The sequence below is a fragment of the Cucurbita pepo genome, chromosome LG05, assembly GCF_002806865.2.
Source record: "Cucurbita pepo subsp. pepo cultivar mu-cu-16 chromosome LG05, ASM280686v2, whole genome shotgun sequence".
Lineage (NCBI taxonomy): Eukaryota > Viridiplantae > Streptophyta > Magnoliopsida > Cucurbitales > Cucurbitaceae > Cucurbita > Cucurbita pepo.
Window position 1 is genome coordinate 8,437,869 of NC_036642.1, and position 23,194 is coordinate 8,461,062.

At 37.1% G+C, this 23,194-nt stretch overlaps 4 protein-coding genes and 1 long non-coding RNA gene across 6 annotated transcripts; all 5 read left to right on the forward strand.

Annotated features, from left to right (window-relative positions):
* Positions 1-3,913: 3,913 nt before the first annotated feature.
* Positions 3,914-8,141, forward strand: LOC111794671. 2 transcript variants are annotated; one of them, XM_023676771.1, is made up of 10 exons: positions 3,914-4,109; positions 4,287-4,410; positions 4,490-4,584; positions 5,594-5,799; positions 5,944-6,132; positions 6,294-6,500; positions 7,249-7,402; positions 7,485-7,539; positions 7,638-7,706; positions 7,783-8,141. In XM_023676771.1, the coding sequence occupies exons 1-10, from the start codon at positions 4,032-4,034 to the stop codon at positions 7,857-7,859; spliced, it is 1,254 nt and encodes a 417-aa protein (XP_023532539.1). In that variant the 5' UTR covers positions 3,914-4,031; the 3' UTR covers positions 7,860-8,141. The 2 variants fall into 2 exon arrangements, with proteins under 2 accessions (XP_023532539.1, XP_023532541.1); XM_023676773.1 differs by having other exon boundaries at positions 3,915-4,109; positions 7,641-7,706.
* Positions 8,142-9,544: 1,403 nt separating this feature from the next.
* Positions 9,545-11,112, forward strand: LOC111795517 (inositol-tetrakisphosphate 1-kinase 1-like). Its single transcript, XM_023677995.1, has one exon. It carries the CDS (start codon positions 9,720-9,722, stop codon positions 10,839-10,841), a length of 1,122 nt encoding a protein of 373 aa, XP_023533763.1. The 5' UTR covers positions 9,545-9,719; the 3' UTR covers positions 10,842-11,112.
* A 71-nt stretch (positions 11,113-11,183) lies between these two features.
* On the forward strand, positions 11,184-12,300 carry LOC111795723. The gene is made up of 4 exons (XR_002815236.1): positions 11,184-11,561; positions 11,644-11,698; positions 11,800-11,865; positions 11,942-12,300. It is a non-coding gene; the product is annotated as an uncharacterized LOC111795723 (long non-coding RNA).
* A 1,403-nt stretch (positions 12,301-13,703) lies between these two features.
* On the forward strand, positions 13,704-15,271 carry LOC111794755 (inositol-tetrakisphosphate 1-kinase 1-like). The gene has a single exon (XM_023676892.1). The coding sequence runs from the start codon at positions 13,879-13,881 to the stop codon at positions 14,998-15,000; it is 1,122 nt and encodes a 373-aa protein (XP_023532660.1). The 5' UTR covers positions 13,704-13,878; the 3' UTR covers positions 15,001-15,271.
* Positions 15,272-18,039: 2,768 nt separating this feature from the next.
* Positions 18,040-19,170, forward strand: LOC111795408 (inositol-tetrakisphosphate 1-kinase 1-like). Its single transcript, XM_023677820.1, has one exon. The coding sequence runs from the start codon at positions 18,137-18,139 to the stop codon at positions 19,115-19,117; it is 981 nt and encodes a 326-aa protein (XP_023533588.1). The 5' UTR covers positions 18,040-18,136; the 3' UTR covers positions 19,118-19,170.
* Positions 19,171-23,194: the final 4,024 nt, after the last annotated feature.

Here is a 23,194-nt window from a genome sequence, read left to right on the forward strand (position 1 = left end):
TTTTCAATAAATAATATATGATAATTCATAAATTCTTTTTTTTTTTTTATTTATTTATTTTATCTAAAAGTTTTAGATGCTACTTACTTATCCCATTAATTTATTTTCTTTCCATTATTTGACTTTAATCCTTTTTAGGTAATTTTTTTAAAATTAAATTATAAATTTAGTCACCGTGTTCCCGTGATGGTGAGTAATAATTTGAGAAACTATTACAACATGCATAAAATCCCGCGTTTTAACATAAGACCAAATCGTTACTATACGTACATGTGGAAAAAATTAATTAAATTTAAAAATTATACTATGATTGATTATTCACCGACCCTGATCGCCCTTGCGCTTGCTTGAAAAAAAAAATCATTTGAAAAAGATTCAATATTTAAAATACTCAGTAAGTGACTCCACAATTGAAATTGATAAATACAAACGTATACAATATGACTATGAGTATTATGACTCGTGAGAGACTTAGTTTATAGTTGAATTTTATAAACAAATTATCTCCAATCTCTTTGAAATTTTCTTTCCAGAGACTTTTACGAGTCTTGATCTTGTGTTTGAGTCTAGAGATGATTAAAACTAAAATGAAAGTGGATTTTAACGTTTTTTCTACGTGAATGAAACTTACTCTATAAGATCTAAAATTTTCTTTACAAGATCTTTTCGATTATGACTCAAACATAGAACCGAGACTTATAAGAAGAGGGAATGTGCTGAGATGGTTTTTGGCTCGATATTTAATATATCAATTACAATAAATATATTTTTTATTTTATATTTAAAATATATTGTACAAAATATTAACTTAAACTCCACAAATTAACTATATTTTCTCTTTTTATATTTAAATATTTAAATATTTAATATTATTAGAATTTTTAAAATGTAAAAATATTTTTGANATTTATAACGAAGAATATTCTCTCCATTGATATGAGACCTCTTGGGTAAGCTCAAAGCAAAACCATGAGAGCTTATGCTCAAAGTGGATACCATTGTGGAGAGTCGTGTTCGTCTAACAAAAGAAAAACATCTAACAAAAGAAAAACTAGTCCCCCTAACAATAATTAGAATAATAAATTTTGGTTAGAGTATCTTTTTTTTGATCGGGTAAACTAAAAATTTGGTTGATAGTCACTATTTATATCAACAAAGTGCATTTTTCTCGTTAAATATGTTGTACTCTGAGCAATTTTATGCTAGGTCTCCTAGGAATTTTACTAGAATGCATGTGCATAAAGACAAAACATGTTGGAAGTACTAATATTGCATGTAGGGATACTCTTCACTTTTAATAAGGAGTAAGCAACGTGACCATGTTGCAAGAGATGTAGGAGAATGTGGTTGTTATAAATATCTTAGAAAAAAAAAAAAAAAAAAAAAAAAAAAAAAAAAAAAANTCTGAGCAATTTTATGCTAGGTCTCCTAGGAATTTTACTAGAATGCATGTGCATAAAGACAAAACATGTTGGAAGTACTAATATTGCATGTAGGGATACTCTTCACTTTTAATAAGGAGTAAGCAACGTGACCATGTTGCAAGAGATGTAGGAGAATGTGGTTGTTATAAATATCTTAGAAAAAAAAAAAAAAAAACTCAAAATTTCTACAAATTTATCATAATCAATTTTAAATTCACTGAGCGCCAAAAAAAAATTTAAATAACATAAAAAAAATAAAAAAAAAAATAAAAAATTGAGAAAGAGAAAATAAAAAGTGAGGCTTCAATCTCAAGGCATCGCTTTTTAAACGCTCATTGGTGCGCCGCCGGTCCCAAAAGCCCTTATCCTTCCGTCTCCGACATTGCTTTTTTCAATAAATAATATATGATAATTCATAAATTCTTTTTTTTTTTTTATTTATTTATTTTATCTAAAAGTTTTAGATGCTACTTACTTATCCCATTAATTTATTTTCTTTCCATTATTTGACTTTAATCCTTTTTAGGTAATTTTTTTAAAATTAAATTATAAATTTAGTCACCGTGTTCCCGTGATGGTGAGTAATAATTTGAGAAACTATTACAACATGCATAAAATCCCGCGTTTTAACATAAGACCAAATCGTTACTATACGTACATGTGGAAAAAATTAATTAAATTTAAAAATTATACTATGATTGATTATTCACCGACCCTGATCGCCCTTGCGCTTGCTTGAAAAAAAAAATCATTTGAAAAAGATTCAATATTTAAAATACTCAGTAAGTGACTCCACAATTGAAATTGATAAATACAAACGTATACAATATGACTATGAGTATTATGACTCGTGAGAGACTTAGTTTATAGTTGAATTTTATAAACAAATTATCTCCAATCTCTTTGAAATTTTCTTTCCAGAGACTTTTACGAGTCTTGATCTTGTGTTTGAGTCTAGAGATGATTAAAACTAAAATGAAAGTGGATTTTAACGTTTTTTCTACGTGAATGAAACTTACTCTATAAGATCTAAAATTTTCTTTACAAGATCTTTTCGATTATGACTCAAACATAGAACCGAGACTTATAAGAAGAGGGAATGTGCTGAGATGGTTTTTGGCTCGATATTTAATATATCAATTACAATAAATATATTTTTTATTTTATATTTAAAATATATTGTACAAAATATTAACTTAAACTCCACAAATTAACTATATTTTCTCTTTTTATATTTAAATATTTAAATATTTAATATTATTAGAATTTTTAAAATGTAAAAATATTTTTGAGATAATTTTATTAATTTAGTATATAATAAATATAAAAATTTTAACCTAAAAAAAAAAAAAAAAAAAAAAAAAAAAAAAAAAANAGACAAAACATGTTGGAAGTACTAATATTGCATGTAGGGATACTCTTCACTTTTAATAAGGAGTAAGCAACGTGACCATGTTGCAAGAGATGTAGGAGAATGTGGTTGTTATAAATATCTTAGAAAAAAAAAAAAAAAAACTCAAAATTTCTACAAATTTATCATAATCAATTTTAAATTCACTGAGCGCCAAAAAAAAATTTAAATAACATAAAAAAAATAAAAAAAAAAATAAAAAATTGAGAAAGAGAAAATAAAAAGTGAGGCTTCAATCTCAAGGCATCGCTTTTTAAACGCTCATTGGTGCGCCGCCGGTCCCAAAAGCCCTTATCCTTCCGTCTCCGACATTGCTTTTTTCAATAAATAATATATGATAATTCATAAATTCTTTTTTTTTTTTTATTTATTTATTTTATCTAAAAGTTTTAGATGCTACTTACTTATCCCATTAATTTATTTTCTTTCCATTATTTGACTTTAATCCTTTTTAGGTAATTTTTTTAAAATTAAATTATAAATTTAGTCACCGTGTTCCCGTGATGGTGAGTAATAATTTGAGAAACTATTACAACATGCATAAAATCCCGCGTTTTAACATAAGACCAAATCGTTACTATACGTACATGTGGAAAAAATTAATTAAATTTAAAAATTATACTATGATTGATTATTCACCGACCCTGATCGCCCTTGCGCTTGCTTGAAAAAAAAAATCATTTGAAAAAGATTCAATATTTAAAATACTCAGTAAGTGACTCCACAATTGAAATTGATAAATACAAACGTATACAATATGACTATGAGTATTATGACTCGTGAGAGACTTAGTTTATAGTTGAATTTTATAAACAAATTATCTCCAATCTCTTTGAAATTTTCTTTCCAGAGACTTTTACGAGTCTTGATCTTGTGTTTGAGTCTAGAGATGATTAAAACTAAAATGAAAGTGGATTTTAACGTTTTTTCTACGTGAATGAAACTTACTCTATAAGATCTAAAATTTTCTTTACAAGATCTTTTCGATTATGACTCAAACATAGAACCGAGACTTATAAGAAGAGGGAATGTGCTGAGATGGTTTTTGGCTCAAAAAAAAAAAAAAAACTTGAATTCGGCGCTCTACGATTTTTCTGGGAAGGTTTCATTTCTTTCACAAAATCATAGTTAGGAGCTTCAAAATTGAGCGGAGCGACTGATTATCAGAACAGCGAGAAACCCCTGTTCTTGAGCGGATGATTGCAATCTCTCTAGCTCGCTCTGCATTTTCCAGCCCCAATTCTTCACACCCCTTTTTCCGGCTTTCACGACATGTAAGTTTCTCTCTCTCGCTCTCATCTGAATTCTGCACTCATATCTTGTTAATAGAAATCGTTTGATAATCTCTCTTTGATTATTCATCACTTGCATTGGTTGGGAACACTTCCAATTGGCTAAAACTAAATTTCTTCGAAGAAATCTGTTCATGCTCGTTCGTTTTCTTTGTGCAGAGTCGGTCCTGGAGCTCCTATGGTCTTAATTCTGCTCTAGCTGGGAAAGGGGTGTTGGTTCAGGACCAGGCTTTTCCAAATTTGAAGTCCACTGAACTATTCCAGAAGGGTGCAACTCTCGCAGGTAGCTTCTTAAGTGTTGTGCTCTTGATACTTTCATTTTATTTCCTTTCTGTTTCTTATATTGTTTCTTTCTCTTTTAGAATCCTTATCAGGGCTTCCCATTTATGTTAGAGGCCATGCACTTCGAGGGTCTTCAGAAATATCCAAGCCACAATTCACTAAACTTTTAAAGCAGGCATGCCCTATTGCTTTTACCAATCTTTGTGTCTTTTTCTTATCAGCTGGCTGTTTTTTTTAGGTGAGATATGACGATAATAATGATATCCCACATCGGTTGGGGAGGAGAACGAAACACCCTTTCTAAGGGTGTGGAAACCTCTCCCTATTAGGCGCGTTTTAAAAACTTTGAGGGGAAGCCCGAAAGAGGAAGTCCAAAGAGGACAATATCTGCTACCGGTGAGCTTGGATCGTTACAATAATAGACATCTTAAGAACCATAGTTTTGATGAGATGATTGAATTAGTATGGTTACAAATAGCAACACAATTAGGAATGCCTCTTTGAATTTTCTTTCAGAATTTCCTTTTGTCTCTAATTTTGGTGATCTTGTGTTAAATGGGGGTCTTTTTGCTTGGTTGTTCTTTGAAGATGTGTTTTTAGTAGGAGTGCCTCTTTGAAGAAGAGTGCCATTGGAGGGTTGGCTGTTAGCTTTGTTCATCTATCCTGCTATGGGGTTTCCATGTTATGGTAGGAAGGCCGAAGCTTCTATCTCGATCATAGCTTAAGAGAATTAAGAGTCTTTGGTTAAATTGGTGCTTTAGTTTCAGTTTGAGCTTTATGGCCAGTAATCTTGCTTTGAAGGTTGAAGTGATTTTGGTATACCATGGTCTTTGGTTTGTCAGAAGCTCTGCTATTTTAGAATGTATGTGATACAATGCCACTACAAGTGTACACACGTTACGCTCGTGGCAAAAAGAAGCAGTCACGTATGGAACTCATTAGTTAAATTTTTCTTTATGCAGTTTTATTCAGTTCCCGTATTGCAAGGAGTCCACCTTTATTTCTATTTTTAGTTATTTTCCTTGTTTTAGAAGGATGATTCTCCATGATTGAGTGATGGTTCCATTGATGTAGCAATAGTTATTATACAATTTGTATAAATAATCATAAACATCAATGAAACCTCATTTTGATCTGTCAGCATATTCAACTCTCATTCAAATTTGATTTATTTGTCGTGTTAGGTAACGAGTCACATTTCTTCCATCTCAAATATTTATGTTCATGATGGTGCAATTGGATCAAGATCAAAATGTAATGTGAAAATTCGAATGATAAGTGATGGTCCTTCTTCGATATTAGCATTTTCAAATATTGTATGGGAGACTACAACCCGGGCGATTTCTCACGATTCTTGTCCTCTGACAGTTTATGCTGCCGAATCTATAAGGTACATTTTTCTTTCCTTTTTTGATAAGTAACAAGAAGTTAAATAACAAAAAATCTCTTTTTAATGTTTATGAATGAAGAGGAATGATACAAAGGATGAAGAGTTCTTCATTTATAGCCGTTGAGTTTCACTTTTACCATGTAGCCCAGGGGTGGGAAATACAATTGGTCTTGGAGCTGGAGGAGATAATGGATTCATAGCTGCTGATATTGAGCGTTCAATGCTGATATTATGTGGAAAAGCTTTCTCAGATACAAATGGAACTAAAGAAACACTTGTTGCTTTATCCGAACCCGTGATATTTGCACGCGGAGGACTTCCTCTTCCTGCAAGGTAAGGTATACTTTTTGGGTGATTCTTTTTTTTCCCTGCCTCACAACCCGGTAATTGAGAATCGATACTTGCACTCAAATTGACGACGAGCTTCTCGAGCCTTATTGGTTCAATTTTTACTTGTGTTCCATACCCTTTCTCATAGAGATTGTAAATTTCAGGCTTTTAGTTTCTGGTGATTCTGTGGTTTTGTTGTTCGCACCTGAAGACGTTATTCAGAACTGTGCTGCTTTTCTGGTATCTAAAGATGCTGGTGTCATTCTTTCCTCCGAAGGTGTCGTGCCATTCTTCCAAATAGGGAATACGAATGCCAATGGCCCACGTCTCTTCAAATCGCCTTCAGCTATTGTTCTTGTAACTTCTGATGAGTAAGTTTCATTTGAAATTTGTTGCACCATGACACCATAGAGTACAGTATCTTTCATTTATTGGCTCATGATGATTGACATGCCATTTTTGATACACTGCCACCGCCCTTTCTATGCTAGAGCACCACAGGTAAGGGCAAAAAGGATTTTAAAGGAGGATGTAGAAACCTGGTGATCTCAAACTTGAAAGGGCAAGGATCCAACTTAGGAGTCCAAAGCACGAACTAATAGGCCAATGGTTAGATGTAAGTTTAGGACATATGCCTATCTAACCCCTGATAGAGGTTCATCGAACCCGTAGAGTGAAGAAACCTGTCAAAACGATAGAGTGGTAGAATCGACACTCAACTTAGACCAAGTATGTGAGATCCCACATCAGTTGGAGTGGGGAACGAAACATTCCTTATAAGGGTGTGGAAACCTCTCCTTAGTGGACGCATTTTAAAACCTTGAGGGGAAGCCCGAAAGGGAAAGCTCAAAGAGGACAAAATCTGCTAACGGTGGGCTTGGGCCATTACAAATGGTATCATAGCTAGACAAAAGACAATGTGTCAGCAAGGATGCTGGGTCCCCAAGGGGGTGGATTGTGAGATCCCATCTCCAACTGAGAGAGGAACGGAACATTCCTTATATTTCATTCCTTTTGATATTGACTGTGTTGCAAATCAGAACATTCATGGTGTCTATTAGTTTGGTTAGTTAAGTAAGGCATACAAAATGAAAATGATGCAGTGGTTTGTGTTAGCAGCTCTAGAACTATTCCTTCTGCTTCAAAGCTCTGTCCTGGTCAGGCTGCATATCACTTTCTGGCTGGGTATCAGAATGGTAAATTTGTGGCAGCATTCCACAAAGGCCCTTCATCTATTGACCCATTGGAACTGGCCAAGGCTTTACTGTGCATGGTAAAAATTGAAATCAATTAGTAATTTCTTGATTCTCTTTTTTTACACAACGATTTCATCTGCCTACATTACTACGGTGCAGTTAAAAGAGCAGCAAATCCCATCCTTTCTAGTCAATGCCAAAGGAATGGAAAGTGGTATGGAGAAACCTTATATATTTTCTCTTGTTCTTTCTGTTCATAATTTTATTGGATATCACTCTGAATTTACCAGAAAAAACTTGACATTCTTGAAGCAGGAAAGGATCTTGTCACTCTAGTGGAGTCAGCTCTATCCATGAACATCCCACCCTTTCAAACTGAAGGTAGCTCACCAATACTTTACCTCGTCCGTTGTGGCGTCGTCGTCGTCGTCTAAGTTATGCTATTTCATATTTTCAGGTGGTGAACTTAAGAGAAGGTACAAAAGCTTTGTAAGTGAAAAATATCAACAATTGCCTGAGGATTTTTCCTTCTGAAGGTGACCATCGCATTCCTTTCTTGTAGTTTATAGTATTCAATTTGTTAGTGGCAAGCAATTGGGTAGCTTTTTCGATACGTGTCATTTTCGAGGTAGGTAGTTACCGTTCACAAATAGGCATTGGATTTTTTGGATACATCAATTCATACTCTAAAAGTATGTGGTTCAATAAGAAAGTGATGAATATGAGTAGCTAGATTATTAAAAGACTATCGTCCTTCTGTATCAATCTCTTCTGGGTCATACCAATCCATTTCACATCCGATATGTTATAAAACAATCTATTCAAACGGTTTCATGCATCAAATAAGACATTAAACTTACGTTGAACACCACATGTCGAAATAGTGAGACTATACGAGGAATCTACTTGAAATAACCTCTACTTAAATATTATGCTAGACGTGGATAGCGAATAAAGATGATAAGTATTAATATGATCATACTCGATCATACTCGAGCTAGTTCACCACACACGTATCTCAAGAATAACATTTTACGTAACTCAAGAATAACATTTTGGTAAAGAGATGGTCACTTTTATTTAGCCTTTTTTCACAATTTTGACAAATTTTATACTTTTAACATATTTTAGATAAAAGTTTAAAAAGCTCTAAGAACCAAATACAAGTAAGAACGTGCACAACTGCATCAAAAAAACCTTTATTTCAAAAGTAAATTCTAGCCGCTCTTGTTCGATTCCTATAATAATCGAAATTGAAAAAACGGTCAAAAGAATCAACGGTATACTCATTTGCCTGATTTTGTTGAACAGTAATTAGACACTGTCAAGTATTGTTCTCTTCTCATAAAAAAATCGTTCATCCATTAATGAAATCACATCATCAAAATCGAAAGGAAAGAGACGGAACGAAACCACTCATTCAATAGGGAGAGGAGCGAAACCACTTTAGAGTTCAATTGGGTGAAGGAGAAAGAAACTTTAACCTATTTCCCTCGTGAAAGAAAAAAGATGGTTCAACCCTCGTTCAAGAAATCCCCAAAGAAAGGAGGAGGTTCGAGAGTGAAGGAGAATGAACGTTTCCTTAAACCTTCTACAATCACGAAACACTTTCTATATATCTGCAGTCTCAATCAAAGACAATTTCATTCTGTTTTAGTTTCCATATTTTTAATATGTAAGGACGTAATTATTAGATACAATGGAAAGTTTAGAAATTTATTAAAAATGATTTAAAATTAGGGACGGAAAATTTTTAAAGGTGTGAAATATCCCGAGAAAATTATTACAATTAAGATAAAATGAAGTCGGAAAAAGAATTATTTGGTTGTACGAAAAAGTTGAAATAATGACCACAAAACCCATTCAAAAAATAACATTCATGTTTTAAGTTAAAAGCCAATTACTTCAACAATTTTTAGTGGTTTCACTATTTAATTATTTACTTTTTGAATTTTAGTGGTGGAAAAAAAATTAATTTTTTATATGATTTTATATTTTCATAATACACTAAATCACTCGATATCGTTACAAAAAATTAATGATTTGATCTTATTATCTCACGAACAGGTCGATAAAAAATAATATTATTTATACAATTGAACGTTGAAAATTAATTATATTCGAAGGAATCTAAAAATACCACGAGTGGATAGGGATCCCATTTTTTATTCCCATTTCATTTTTATTGACTTTAAGATATATATATAAATAATTGAAAATAAAAAATAATTGAAATTTTAAAATATTTTCCAACTGAGCATCCAAACAGACTCCATGCACCCGCGCTCTACCGTATAAATTACGCAAACTCGGAGCGTTTTTTATCACCGGAGTTGTTCATTTTCTCGACTTCCAAACAGCATATCTGCAGCAGCAGCAGCAGCAGCAGCAGCCATGGCTTCTTCTTCTTCTTCGTCTTCTTCTTCTTCCTCGTCGTCGTCGTCTTCTTCGGATGGCTTTCGTGTAGGCTACGCTTTTCCCCCAAACAAAGAGCGTAATGTGATTCGTCCATCTCTGATTGACTACGCAAAGCTCCATGGTGTCGACCTGGTCCGCATCGACCTCCAAACGCCGATTCTCCACCAAGGTCCGTTTCATTGTATCATACACAAGATGTACGACGATGCTTGGGTGGAGAAACTTCAGGATTTCGCCTTGAAGAATCCGGACGTTGTTGTTGTGGATCGGCCGGACCGGATCGAGCGACTCTACAACAGAGTATCGATGCTGGATGTGGTGAGTCAGGTGAAGGTTTCAGACAGCGGCGTGAAGATCGAGGTGCCGAAACAGGTCGTTTTGAATCGGAAGGATGGAGTAATCGATTTGATTAGGGATTTGGAGGTGAAATTTCCAGTGATTGCGAAGCCGTTGGAATCGAATGGAAGCGCGAAATCGCACGAAATGTCTCTGGTTTACGATCGACGCGGATTCAAGGATTTGGAAACGCCAGTGCTTCTGCAGGAATTTGTGAACCACGGCGGGGTAATGTTCAAGGTTTATGTTGCTGGAGAGCAATCGGTGTGCGTGAAGAGGAAATCGCTGCCGGATGTGGTGGAAACAGAGGAGGAATTGGAGAAGAAAACAGACGGCGCGATGAAGTTTTCGCAGATATCTAGGGCAGAGGAGAAGAGAGAAAAATGCAATTGCAGCGGAAAGAAGGAGGAGGCGGCGGCGGAGGAGGAGATCGAAATGCCGCCGGAGAAGGTAGTGACGGAGGTGTCGAGAGGGCTGAGGGAAGCCATGGGGATTAGGCTGTTCAATTTCGACATGATTAGGGATCGGAATGGAACGTACTACGTGATCGACATAAATTACTTACCAGGATTTGCAGTGCTGCCGGATTACGAGGCATTTCTGACGAAATTCTTCAACGAAGTTATGCAGAAGAAGGTGGAGGAAGAGGAGAATTCCGCCATTGAAGAGGAGAAAGCAAAACCACGGTGCTGCTGTTTCCATGAACGTGAAAGTCAAGCTTCCACGTTTGAAAACGACTTTTGTTCACGTGTGCTGAATTAGCAATCCAAGTATGGACAAAAGCTTGATGGAATAGTTTAACCTTAGAGCCACCATCCATCAAGCTTTACAATATCAAAGGTAAATTAGGTTCGTTTTACGAGGTAGAAAGACTAGAGGTCACCTTAAATACACATAAACGCGCCAAAGATGATGTGCCAAATCTTGCCTAGACGACACTGATGTAAACTCTCGTTTCATGACCTTTGTCGCGAAGTCATCACCTGTGTCTTGCTTTTATCTAAAAAATAAAAAATAACAGGTAGTTTGAGTATTTCAAACAGCATGGTAGGAGTAAAAAAAAAAAAAAAAAAAAAAAAACNGGGCTTGGGCCATTACAAATGGTATCATAGCTAGACAAAAGACAATGTGTCAGCAAGGATGCTGGGTCCCCAAGGGGGTGGATTGTGAGATCCCATCTCCAACTGAGAGAGGAACGGAACATTCCTTATATTTCATTCCTTTTGATATTGACTGTGTTGCAAATCAGAACATTCATGGTGTCTATTAGTTTGGTTAGTTAAGTAAGGCATACAAAATGAAAATGATGCAGTGGTTTGTGTTAGCAGCTCTAGAACTATTCCTTCTGCTTCAAAGCTCTGTCCTGGTCAGGCTGCATATCACTTTCTGGCTGGGTATCAGAATGGTAAATTTGTGGCAGCATTCCACAAAGGCCCTTCATCTATTGACCCATTGGAACTGGCCAAGGCTTTACTGTGCATGGTAAAAATTGAAATCAATTAGTAATTTCTTGATTCTCTTTTTTTACACAACGATTTCATCTGCCTACATTACTACGGTGCAGTTAAAAGAGCAGCAAATCCCATCCTTTCTAGTCAATGCCAAAGGAATGGAAAGTGGTATGGAGAAACCTTATATATTTTCTCTTGTTCTTTCTGTTCATAATTTTATTGGATATCACTCTGAATTTACCAGAAAAAACTTGACATTCTTGAAGCAGGAAAGGATCTTGTCACTCTAGTGGAGTCAGCTCTATCCATGAACATCCCACCCTTTCAAACTGAAGGTAGCTCACCAATACTTTACCTCGTCCGTTGTGGCGTCGTCGTCGTCGTCTAAGTTATGCTATTTCATATTTTCAGGTGGTGAACTTAAGAGAAGGTACAAAAGCTTTGTAAGTGAAAAATATCAACAATTGCCTGAGGATTTTTCCTTCTGAAGGTGACCATCGCATTCCTTTCTTGTAGTTTATAGTATTCAATTTGTTAGTGGCAAGCAATTGGGTAGCTTTTTCGATACGTGTCATTTTCGAGGTAGGTAGTTACCGTTCACAAATAGGCATTGGATTTTTTGGATACATCAATTCATACTCTAAAAGTATGTGGTTCAATAAGAAAGTGATGAATATGAGTAGCTAGATTATTAAAAGACTATCGTCCTTCTGTATCAATCTCTTCTGGGTCATACCAATCCATTTCACATCCGATATGTTATAAAACAATCTATTCAAACGGTTTCATGCATCAAATAAGACATTAAACTTACGTTGAACACCACATGTCGAAATAGTGAGACTATACGAGGAATCTACTTGAAATAACCTCTACTTAAATATTATGCTAGACGTGGATAGCGAATAAAGATGATAAGTATTAATATGATCATACTCGATCATACTCGAGCTAGTTCACCACACACGTATCTCAAGAATAACATTTTACGTAACTCAAGAATAACATTTTGGTAAAGAGATGGTCACTTTTATTTAGCCTTTTTTCACAATTTTGACAAATTTTATACTTTTAACATATTTTAGATAAAAGTTTAAAAAGCTCTAAGAACCAAATACAAGTAAGAACGTGCACAACTGCATCAAAAAAACCTTTATTTCAAAAGTAAATTCTAGCCGCTCTTGTTCGATTCCTATAATAATCGAAATTGAAAAAACGGTCAAAAGAATCAACGGTATACTCATTTGCCTGATTTTGTTGAACAGTAATTAGACACTGTCAAGTATTGTTCTCTTCTCATAAAAAAATCGTTCATCCATTAATGAAATCACATCATCAAAATCGAAAGGAAAGAGACGGAACGAAACCACTCATTCAATAGGGAGAGGAGCGAAACCACTTTAGAGTTCAATTGGGTGAAGGAGAAAGAAACTTTAACCTATTTCCCTCGTGAAAGAAAAAAGATGGTTCAACCCTCGTTCAAGAAATCCCCAAAGAAAGGAGGAGGTTCGAGAGTGAAGGAGAATGAACGTTTCCTTAAACCTTCTACAATCACGAAACACTTTCTATATATCTGCAGTCTCAATCAAAGACAATTTCATTCTGTTTTAGTTTCCATATTTTTAATATGTAAGGACGTAATTATTAGATACAATGGAAAGTTTAGAAATTTATTAAAAATGATTTAAAATTAGGGACGGAAAATTTTTAAAGGTGTGAAATATCCCGAGAAAATTATTACAATTAAGATAAAATGAAGTCGGAAAAAGAATTATTTGGTTGTACGAAAAAGTTGAAATAATGACCACAAAACCCATTCAAAAAATAACATTCATGTTTTAAGTTAAAAGCCAATTACTTCAACAATTTTTAGTGGTTTCACTATTTAATTATTTACTTTTTGAATTTTAGTGGTGGAAAAAAAATTAATTTTTTATATGATTTTATATTTTCATAATACACTAAATCACTCGATATCGTTACAAAAAATTAATGATTTGATCTTATTATCTCACGAACAGGTCGATAAAAAATAATATTATTTATACAATTGAACGTTGAAAATTAATTATATTCGAAGGAATCTAAAAATACCACGAGTGGATAGGGATCCCATTTTTTATTCCCATTTCATTTTTATTGACTTTAAGATATATATATAAATAATTGAAAATAAAAAATAATTGAAATTTTAAAATATTTTCCAACTGAGCATCCAAACAGACTCCATGCACCCGCGCTCTACCGTATAAATTACGCAAACTCGGAGCGTTTTTTATCACCGGAGTTGTTCATTTTCTCGACTTCCAAACAGCATATCTGCAGCAGCAGCAGCAGCAGCAGCAGCCATGGCTTCTTCTTCTTCTTCGTCTTCTTCTTCTTCCTCGTCGTCGTCGTCTTCTTCGGATGGCTTTCGTGTAGGCTACGCTTTTCCCCCAAACAAAGAGCGTAATGTGATTCGTCCATCTCTGATTGACTACGCAAAGCTCCATGGTGTCGACCTGGTCCGCATCGACCTCCAAACGCCGATTCTCCACCAAGGTCCGTTTCATTGTATCATACACAAGATGTACGACGATGCTTGGGTGGAGAAACTTCAGGATTTCGCCTTGAAGAATCCGGACGTTGTTGTTGTGGATCGGCCGGACCGGATCGAGCGACTCTACAACAGAGTATCGATGCTGGATGTGGTGAGTCAGGTGAAGGTTTCAGACAGCGGCGTGAAGATCGAGGTGCCGAAACAGGTCGTTTTGAATCGGAAGGATGGAGTAATCGATTTGATTAGGGATTTGGAGGTGAAATTTCCAGTGATTGCGAAGCCGTTGGAATCGAATGGAAGCGCGAAATCGCACGAAATGTCTCTGGTTTACGATCGACGCGGATTCAAGGATTTGGAAACGCCAGTGCTTCTGCAGGAATTTGTGAACCACGGCGGGGTAATGTTCAAGGTTTATGTTGCTGGAGAGCAATCGGTGTGCGTGAAGAGGAAATCGCTGCCGGATGTGGTGGAAACAGAGGAGGAATTGGAGAAGAAAACAGACGGCGCGATGAAGTTTTCGCAGATATCTAGGGCAGAGGAGAAGAGAGAAAAATGCAATTGCAGCGGAAAGAAGGAGGAGGCGGCGGCGGAGGAGGAGATCGAAATGCCGCCGGAGAAGGTAGTGACGGAGGTGTCGAGAGGGCTGAGGGAAGCCATGGGGATTAGGCTGTTCAATTTCGACATGATTAGGGATCGGAATGGAACGTACTACGTGATCGACATAAATTACTTACCAGGATTTGCAGTGCTGCCGGATTACGAGGCATTTCTGACGAAATTCTTCAACGAAGTTATGCAGAAGAAGGTGGAGGAAGAGGAGAATTCCGCCATTGAAGAGGAGAAAGCAAAACCACGGTGCTGCTGTTTCCATGAACGTGAAAGTCAAGCTTCCACGTTTGAAAACGACTTTTGTTCACGTGTGCTGAATTAGCAATCCAAGTATGGACAAAAGCTTGATGGAATAGTTTAACCTTAGAGCCACCATCCATCAAGCTTTACAATATCAAAGGTAAATTAGGTTCGTTTTACGAGGTAGAAAGACTAGAGGTCACCTTAAATACACATAAACGCGCCAAAGATGATGTGCCAAATCTTGCCTAGACGACACTGATGTAAACTCTCGTTTCATGACCTTTGTCGCGAAGTCATCACCTGTGTCTTGCTTTTATCTAAAAAATAAAAAATAACAGGTAGTTTGAGTATTTCAAACAGCATGGTAGGAGTAAAAAAAAAAAAAAAAAAAAAAAAACACATGCAATATGGTGAGGACCTATCATTTTGAAAATAATATGGCATAACTTTAGGTGGCTTTCTAGTTGGTACAGAGTTTGATGTGTAGTACTTTCTTATATACTAGGCACGGGCATATGGATCCGATTGAAAATATAGAAAATGAGTCCAAATAGTCCACCCAAGCCTGATAAGCAGTTTGGGGCCGCCAGAGCATGCAAAGGCGACTACAAGTCGAGTGCAAGAATTCAAGCCGGAATGCGAGCCGCAATTTGGGGAGTGTTCGGGCATGCGTGCGCTATTGTAGGACACACGAGGCAGGTCGCGGCTTGGGTTAGCGTGCGGTTCGTGGGTTGTTGGTTGGTCGAGGCGTGGGTCGCATGCGTCTGGAGTTGGGCTTGGGCCTTTGGGTCGTCCATTCGCAGAGATGGAGCAGGCCGCTTCTTTGCGGCTAAGGCACACCCAAGGCCATATACACTTCAAATGGCTTAGTCATTATGACGTAGAATCGTCCCGTAAGCAATCTTGAGAATATGATAACTAACAAAGACTCATAAGAATTGAAAATTATTACGTATATCAATAAAGTGAACCTTCATTTTTTGTGGTTCAATCATAGGAACTCCTACGTGAAACGTGCTTTGGTTTGAATAAGTTTAAGTTAGGTGACCTCTTGAAAATTTTCTAAGGAAGCACGTGAGTATACAGGAGAGGTAGTTTATGAATTTAGTTGGTTCATGGATTCTTATGATTGAGTTGGGTTGAGTCGTTTAAGTTGATCTACAACCTAATCTTTAAATCCAACTCAATTTAATCCACGATCATCATTCACCCAACCGACGTTGATATCACTTTACGAGAGATAAGTATGAAAGGCATCCTAAAGCTATTAACTCGATCGACACAAAATATTTGGCACAACACAAGGAGGATTTCCAAGAGATGAGATGGAACAAAAATGGAGGGAATCATAGACCAAACCCCAACCTTTTCCTTGTTTGGAAAATTGAGACTAAATCCAATACAAACAAGATTCCTCATTCATATCAAAAAAATTTATTTTGATCCTCTACAATATTTTGTATTTTAGTTTAAGAAACGATGAATAAAACTTTATTGTGTTATCGTAGTCTTAATCAATATTTGTAGCGTGTTTCGAACGTGAGGTATGAACAATTTCTCTTATCTCTTTGACTTTTGCCATAGCGTAATCCTTCATCTAGCTCCCGTCTTTATCTGATTCTGATTTCATATTGTGGTCTTTTGGTTTGTGTACTAGAGGTCAAAGAAGTTTTTTGTATCACGTATGGTGACTATATCGTTTAGGGTTTGTTTGGCACGTAGGTTTAATATTTAAAGCCCGAGTTTCTATAGACTCGAGAGTAAATGACACGCACGTTCAATATTTAAAGCTTGCATTACTGTAACTTAGAGATTAGATGGCACGTACGTTCAGTATTTAAAGCTTGAATTTCTATATCGGTAGAGTAGACTTGTAATAATTCAAAATTAAATTTTAAAATAAAATAAAATAAAAATGGTCCCATGTGGTCGTGTTTGCATTTCCTAACCCGGGTTATTTACTGATTATTTCTTAAAATATTCAAGTCAAGTTATTATATTTCAGATAAATGTAAAACACCCACACCCTACCCTCGTACGGATGACAACGGCGTCGTGATGAAAGCCATGAAACCAAGGTTAGAGTAGTTGCATTTTGTCCGTCACAACATTGTTTTATTTAAATTTTACTTTATTTATTTTTCATTGTTTTGTTTTAAACCTTTTATTATGGACATTTAAGTCTATGAAATTGTTTTTTAAATACTGACCGATTCCACACCTAACAATCATGCCATGCATGTAGTGAATCAGTGACAACCTTATTTTTAATAGAAAAATCGGGTCCTTACAAGACTTGAGAGCATAATGTAGCTTGGATTTGTAGCCCGAGCTTTATAGCTTATGTTTGGGTACGTGTAGCACGGGTTTGGATAGTCTAATTATTATTATTATTATTTTCATTCTTCAATTTCATATAATCTAGTAAAAATGTATATTTAATAAAAAAAATTATGCTAATATGATATTCTTTTAGTAGCTCACTTAGGCCATAGGGTCCAGGAGTTGTAGAGAGTTAACACCATATCTCTTACTATGGTACATTTTGAGCAATTTCCAATCCTCCTACAATAAACGTCATTTTGGCTAGCGGTCATACGTCCTCGTATATCATTTGTCGAGTATCTAATTGATACGAAATTTGGTGAGCTTTCATCTTTTATACAGACGGACTTAACTCCAGAACTGCATGTTGAAACTCATATCAAAACTCGAGGTTATGGCCCAAGACTCTACCCAGCCCTCTTCGAGCTTGTCTTCAACACTCGCGTGACCTCGTTCTTTCAAACCTTGTATATGACTCGACTTAACTTAATGCACACTCTTGGTGTGTTGGATGATGGACAGTCCCGTTGGATCGCAACATGACACTCCTTAATTTTTGCCCCCTTGGTCTATCTTGCATGTGTGGTCACAATCTACTTTCTCTCCACTCAGTGATGTTGTGACACTCTCTCCCACTAAACCTACTATTGTCCTCGATAACTTTCTCGGAGCATAATCATATCATCGATTATGACATCGTGGATGACGTAAACGGAGAAACCGATCACTAATCGACACTGCCACTGCCATACACTTGTCTTCCAACTTTCACAATATAAACCTCCACTTCGCTCTTCCTCCCTCCGCCAATTTCTTTCAACTTTTCCCTCCATTTTCCCAATTCCCAAACACCCTTTTCCCCTTTCTTCAATCCCTCCCTCCCTCCCTCCATGTCTTCACCTCGCTTCCGAATCGGCTACGCCTTTTCCCCCAAAAAGGAGCGTTCATTCATCCTCCCTTCACTCATCGACTACGCCAAACTCCATGGCGTAGACCTTGTCCGCATCGACCCTCTTCTCCCTCTTGTTCATCAGCCCCCCTTTCACTGCATCATCCACAAGCTCTACGACCCCTCCTGGGTTCAAAAATTACACGATTTCACTTCCCACTTCCCTGATGTCATCATCATCGACCCACCTGAGCTAATCTCCCGCCTCCTCAATCGTGACTCCATGCTTCAAGTTGTCAATGACGTCAAAATCCCTAAAGGGGTTGAGCGAATTGAGACACCCAGACAAGTCGTGGTGAATGATTTGGATATCATAATCAAAGATGGGTTGAATGCATTTCGCGATTTGGGGCTCAAATACCCTGTAATCGCCAAGCCCTTGGAGTCCGATGGCTCTGCAAAATCGCATCAATTGAGCTTGGTGTCGAACGATAACGGATTAAAGGGATTAAACACACCAATCGTGCTGCAAGAATTCGTCAATCACGGCGGTGTTGTTTTCAAAGTGTATGTCGTCGGGGAGTGCGTGGTGTGCGTAACGAGGAAATCTTTGCAGGACATTTCGGCGGAGGAGGTGGAGAAATTGGAAGCGGTTTCGAGGTTCTCGCAGATATCAAATTCAGGGGCTCAAGGGGACGACGAGGGTAATGTTGTAATGCCATCTTTGGATTTTGTGATGCATGTGGCTGCTGGGTTAAGGGAAGCAACAGGGCTTAGGCTTTTTAACTTTGATATGATTAGAGATAGTAATGATCTGAATAGATATCTTGTGATTGATATTAATTACTTACCTGGGTATGCCAAAATGCCTAACTATGAGCCTTTCTTGACCAAATTTTTCTTGGATATTGTTCATAAACCGAGTGATGGGGTAGCCTTTAGTTCTTCCAATGTAAATGAAAATGTGGTCATGTTCTGTTGAATGGGAATGAATGCAGTAACCAAAATAAAAGTATCACTTTTGCTTTCATTTCATTTAGTGTTCTGAAATTTTCTAGTGAATCTTGTTAGCTGACTGCAATATATAATATTATAGTAGCTGTAACATTCTACGAAATTTTCGACTGTGTGTTTGTATGCCCAAGCCCACCGCCAGTAGATATTGTCTGCTTTAACTTGTTACGTATCATTATTAGCCTCACGGTTTTAAAAGGGAGAGGTTTCCACACCCTTATAACGCCCTTCTCCAACTGATGTGAGATCTCACAATCCACCCCCCTTGGGACTAGTGTCCTCGTAGGCACACCGCTTGGTGTCTAGTTCTGATACCATTTGTAACGGTTCAAGTCCACTGTTAGTAGATATTGTTTGCTTTAGCCTGTTATGTATTGTCGTTAGCCTTACGGTTTTAAAACACTCCTACTAAGGAGAAGTTTCCACACTCTTATGAGACCCCTCTCCAACCAATGTGAGATTTCACAATCCACCTCGCTTGCTGACGACAATACATAACGGGCTAAAACAGACAATATCTACTAGTAGTGGGCTTGAACTGTTACAAATGGTATCAGAGCCAGACACCGGACGGTGTGCTAGCGAGAACGCTGGCCCCAAGGGGGTGGATTGTGAGATCTCATATCGGTTGGAGACAGGTCTTATAAGGGTGTGAAAACCTCTCCCTAGTAGACGCACTTTAAAACTATGGCCCAGTGTCTGGCTCTAATATCATTTATAACAGCTCAAGCCCACCACCGGTAGATATTGTCCGCTTTAGCTCGTTACGTATCGTCGTCAGTCTCACAGTTTTAAAATGCTTCTAGTAGGGAGAGAGGTTTCCACGTCCTTAAGACCTCCTCCAACCAACGTGGGATCTCACTGTTTGTGCTCTCATAAGCAAATTACAAGTGCCTTTCCCAAAAACCGTCTTTTGACTTCTCTAAGTAGAACTTTTTATCCCACTCCCAAACCGGATGATTTCAAGGGAAAAATGCTTTTGGCAGCCCATAACATATCCTCTTCCACGAATTTACCTCCTTATCAACCAGCATAGGTTAGCCTCGTGGTCAGTCATAATCTATCGGTCAATCCATGGTGTGGCCACCTACCTAACATTTAATATCTGATGTGTTTTCTCACAATCAAATATAGTAGGATCAGACGACTGTTGTTCAATAAGATTAGTCGAAAATGAAATCCTTAATCCAGAATGTGCTCACCATGCTGTTTACCCGGTTCATTCTTTCCTGTCGAGAATATTACCCACATTTTTGTTTATTTCTTCGATCGACCAAAACCGCTCCCTAACGGGAAGTTGTTAGTTCCCTAGAAATACCAGCATCTTCGTTTGTTCAAGTAAATGTACAAAAGAAGCAGACAGATTAGTGGGCATCAAAATCTTGCCACTCTGGCAGAAAGAAATCATTTACAAAGAAAAGATAGGTGACAACATGGAGATGACTGATAGAACTAAAGCATAGTTGTGTGGTTTCCAATATTCATGCCAGATCAGCAAGGAGAGGATGAGCTGGAGGATGAGATCAGATATCACTTACTGTAAGTTTGACAAATTCCCTTTACCTTATTCATATGTACAAATAACATTAATTTTTCAGAAATGAATGATGATGATTGTTTGTTTATGGAAAAATGCGTGGAATCTGTGCCTACCCTTTATTACAGATTTGATTGCCATTTCCAAATCTAGGGAAGCTTACCACTATCATTGATTCTTGAAAGTTGTAGTGCTTCATTCTAAACTCACTTTAGTTTCATTGCTTTCTTCTCATATAATAATTATATGGGTCGTGTTTGTTTATGAGAATGGATGTAACAGCCTAAACTCATTGTTAGTAGATACTGTTCGCTTTAATTCGTTACATATTGTCGTCAGCTTCACAGTTCTTATAATGTATCTGTTAGGGAGAGATTTCCACACCCTTATAAGGAATGTTTCGTTTTCCTCTCCAATCGATGTGGGATCTCACAATCCACCCCCCTTAGGGCCCAGCATTCTAACCCTAAACCGTGAGGCTGACGTTTGGTGTGTGGCTCTAATATCATTTCTAACCGCTCAAACTCATTGCTAGTAGATCTTGTTCGTTTTAGCTCGTTATGTATTGTCGTTAGCCTCACGGTTTTTAAAACGCGTCTGTTAGGGAGAGGTTTCCACACCTTTATTTTATAAGAAATGTTTGGTTCTTCTCTTCAACTGATGTGGGATCTCACAATCCACCTCCCTTAGAGCCCAACATTCTCAGTGGCACACCGTCTTGTGTCTGGCTCTGATACCATTTCTAACCGCTTAAACCCATCGCTAGTAGATATTGTTTGTTTTAGCTCGTTATGTATTGTCGTCAGCCTCACTGTTTTTAAAACGCGTTTGTTAGGGAGAGGTTTCCACACCTTTATAAGAAATGTTTTGTTCTTCTTTTCAACTAATGTGAGATCTCACAATCCACTTCCTTAGAGCCCAACATTCTCGCTGGCACACTATTTTGTGTCTGGCTCTGATACCATTTGTAACAGTCCAAACCCATCATTAGCAAATATTGTCCACTTTAGCTCTTTATGTATTGTCGTCAGCCTCACGTTTTTAGAACGCTTCTGTTAGGGAGAGGTTTCCTCACCTTTATAAGAAATGCTTCGTTCTTCTCTTCAACTGATGTGGGATCTCACAATCCAACCCCCTTAGGGCCCAACATTCTCGCTGGCACACCGTCTTGTGTCTGGGTCTGATACCATTTGTAACAGCCCAAACCCATCATTAGCAAATATTGTCCACTTTAGCACGTTATGTATTGTCGTCAGCCTTACGTTTTTAAAATGCGTCTGTTAGGGAGAGGGTTCCACACCTTTATAAGACATGTTTCGTTCTTCTCTTCAATTGGTGTGGGATCTCGCAATCCACCCTCCTTAGGGCCCTACATTCTCGCTGACACAACGTCTTGTGTCTGGCTCTGATATCATTTGTAACAGTCCAAACTCATCATTAGCAAATATTGTCAACTTTAGCTCATTATGTATTGTCGTCAGTCTCACGTTTTTAAAATGCGTCTGTTAGGGAGAGATTTCCACACCCTTATAAGAAATGCTTCGTTTCCTTCTCCAACCAATGTGGGATCTCACATTGGATTCCTCTTCAAGTCAGTTGGAGGGTGTGGATGGTTGCATGAATTCGGGTAACAACTACAAGTGGGAAAGTAAAAGGAAATTGCACCCGGTTAGGAATGGACGTAAACTCCAAAGCTATGGAGGGTAGGGATAATCGTCTACCGTATCAGGCATATGTTGGACACTTTGATTTCTTCGATAAATTTAACGAGGAAAAACAAATGATAAAGACATATATTGAAATTGATAGGTAGGCTAGATTTGGGAAAACATCATATATTAAACAACATCAAACTTGGGAAAGTAGGTGGATTAGTTAGATTTAAAGGTCAACAAGCTACCTACTGATTCAATTCATGGAGTCCTTTAATGAAGCTGCCTCAATAAACTTGTCAATTTTGTAATAATGGAAGCTCATTTCACTCTTTACCATTGTTAGGAGTACAAGAATCAATAATTTCATATTGTTCAACACATGGGTATCATCAATTCTTTGAATGCTTTAAAAATAAGGCCAATACATTATGAGCTATCTTCATTGTTCGTGTGATGCCTTAAACGAGCTACCATATGACGTATGAGTAAATGAGACCACATTTAGATGAGAGTAATATCGATGATATGAAATTGTGGTTAAGAAAGACTTCAAATAATTGATAGTTGCTATCTGTGAGATCCTATACCGGTTGGAGAGGGAAACGAAGCATTTCTTATAAGGGTGTGGAAACCTCTCTCTACTAGACGCGTTTTAAAATCGTGAGGCTAATGGCGATACGTAACGGGCCAAAGCGGACAATATCTGCTAGTGATGGACTTGGATTGTTACAAATGGTATCGGAGCCAGACATCGAGCGTTGTGTCAGTGAGGAAGTTGGCCTTTCAAGGGCGGTGGATTGTGAGATCCCACATCGGTTGGAGAGGAGAACGAAGCATTCCTTATAAGAGTGTA

Bases quoted from the DNA above. Each gene is read 5' to 3' on its own strand.
- LOC111794671 (XM_023676771.1), top strand. From the start codon at position 4,032: ATGATTGCAATCTCTCTAGCTCGCTCTGCATTTTCCAGCCCCAATTCT. The intron at 6,133-6,293 runs GTAAGGTATACT...TGTAAATTTCAG, and splicing joins GGACTTCCTCTTCCTGCAAG to GCTTTTAGTTTCTGGTGATT. The intron at 7,403-7,484 runs GTAAAAATTGAA...ACTACGGTGCAG, and splicing joins CCAAGGCTTTACTGTGCATG to TTAAAAGAGCAGCAAATCCC.
- LOC111795517 (XM_023677995.1), top strand. From the start codon at position 9,720: ATGGCTTCTTCTTCTTCTTCGTCTTCTTCTTCTTCCTCGTCGTCGTCG.
- LOC111794755 (XM_023676892.1), top strand. From the start codon at position 13,879: ATGGCTTCTTCTTCTTCTTCGTCTTCTTCTTCTTCCTCGTCGTCGTCG.
- LOC111795408 (XM_023677820.1), top strand. From the start codon at position 18,137: ATGTCTTCACCTCGCTTCCGAATCGGCTACGCCTTTTCCCCCAAAAAG.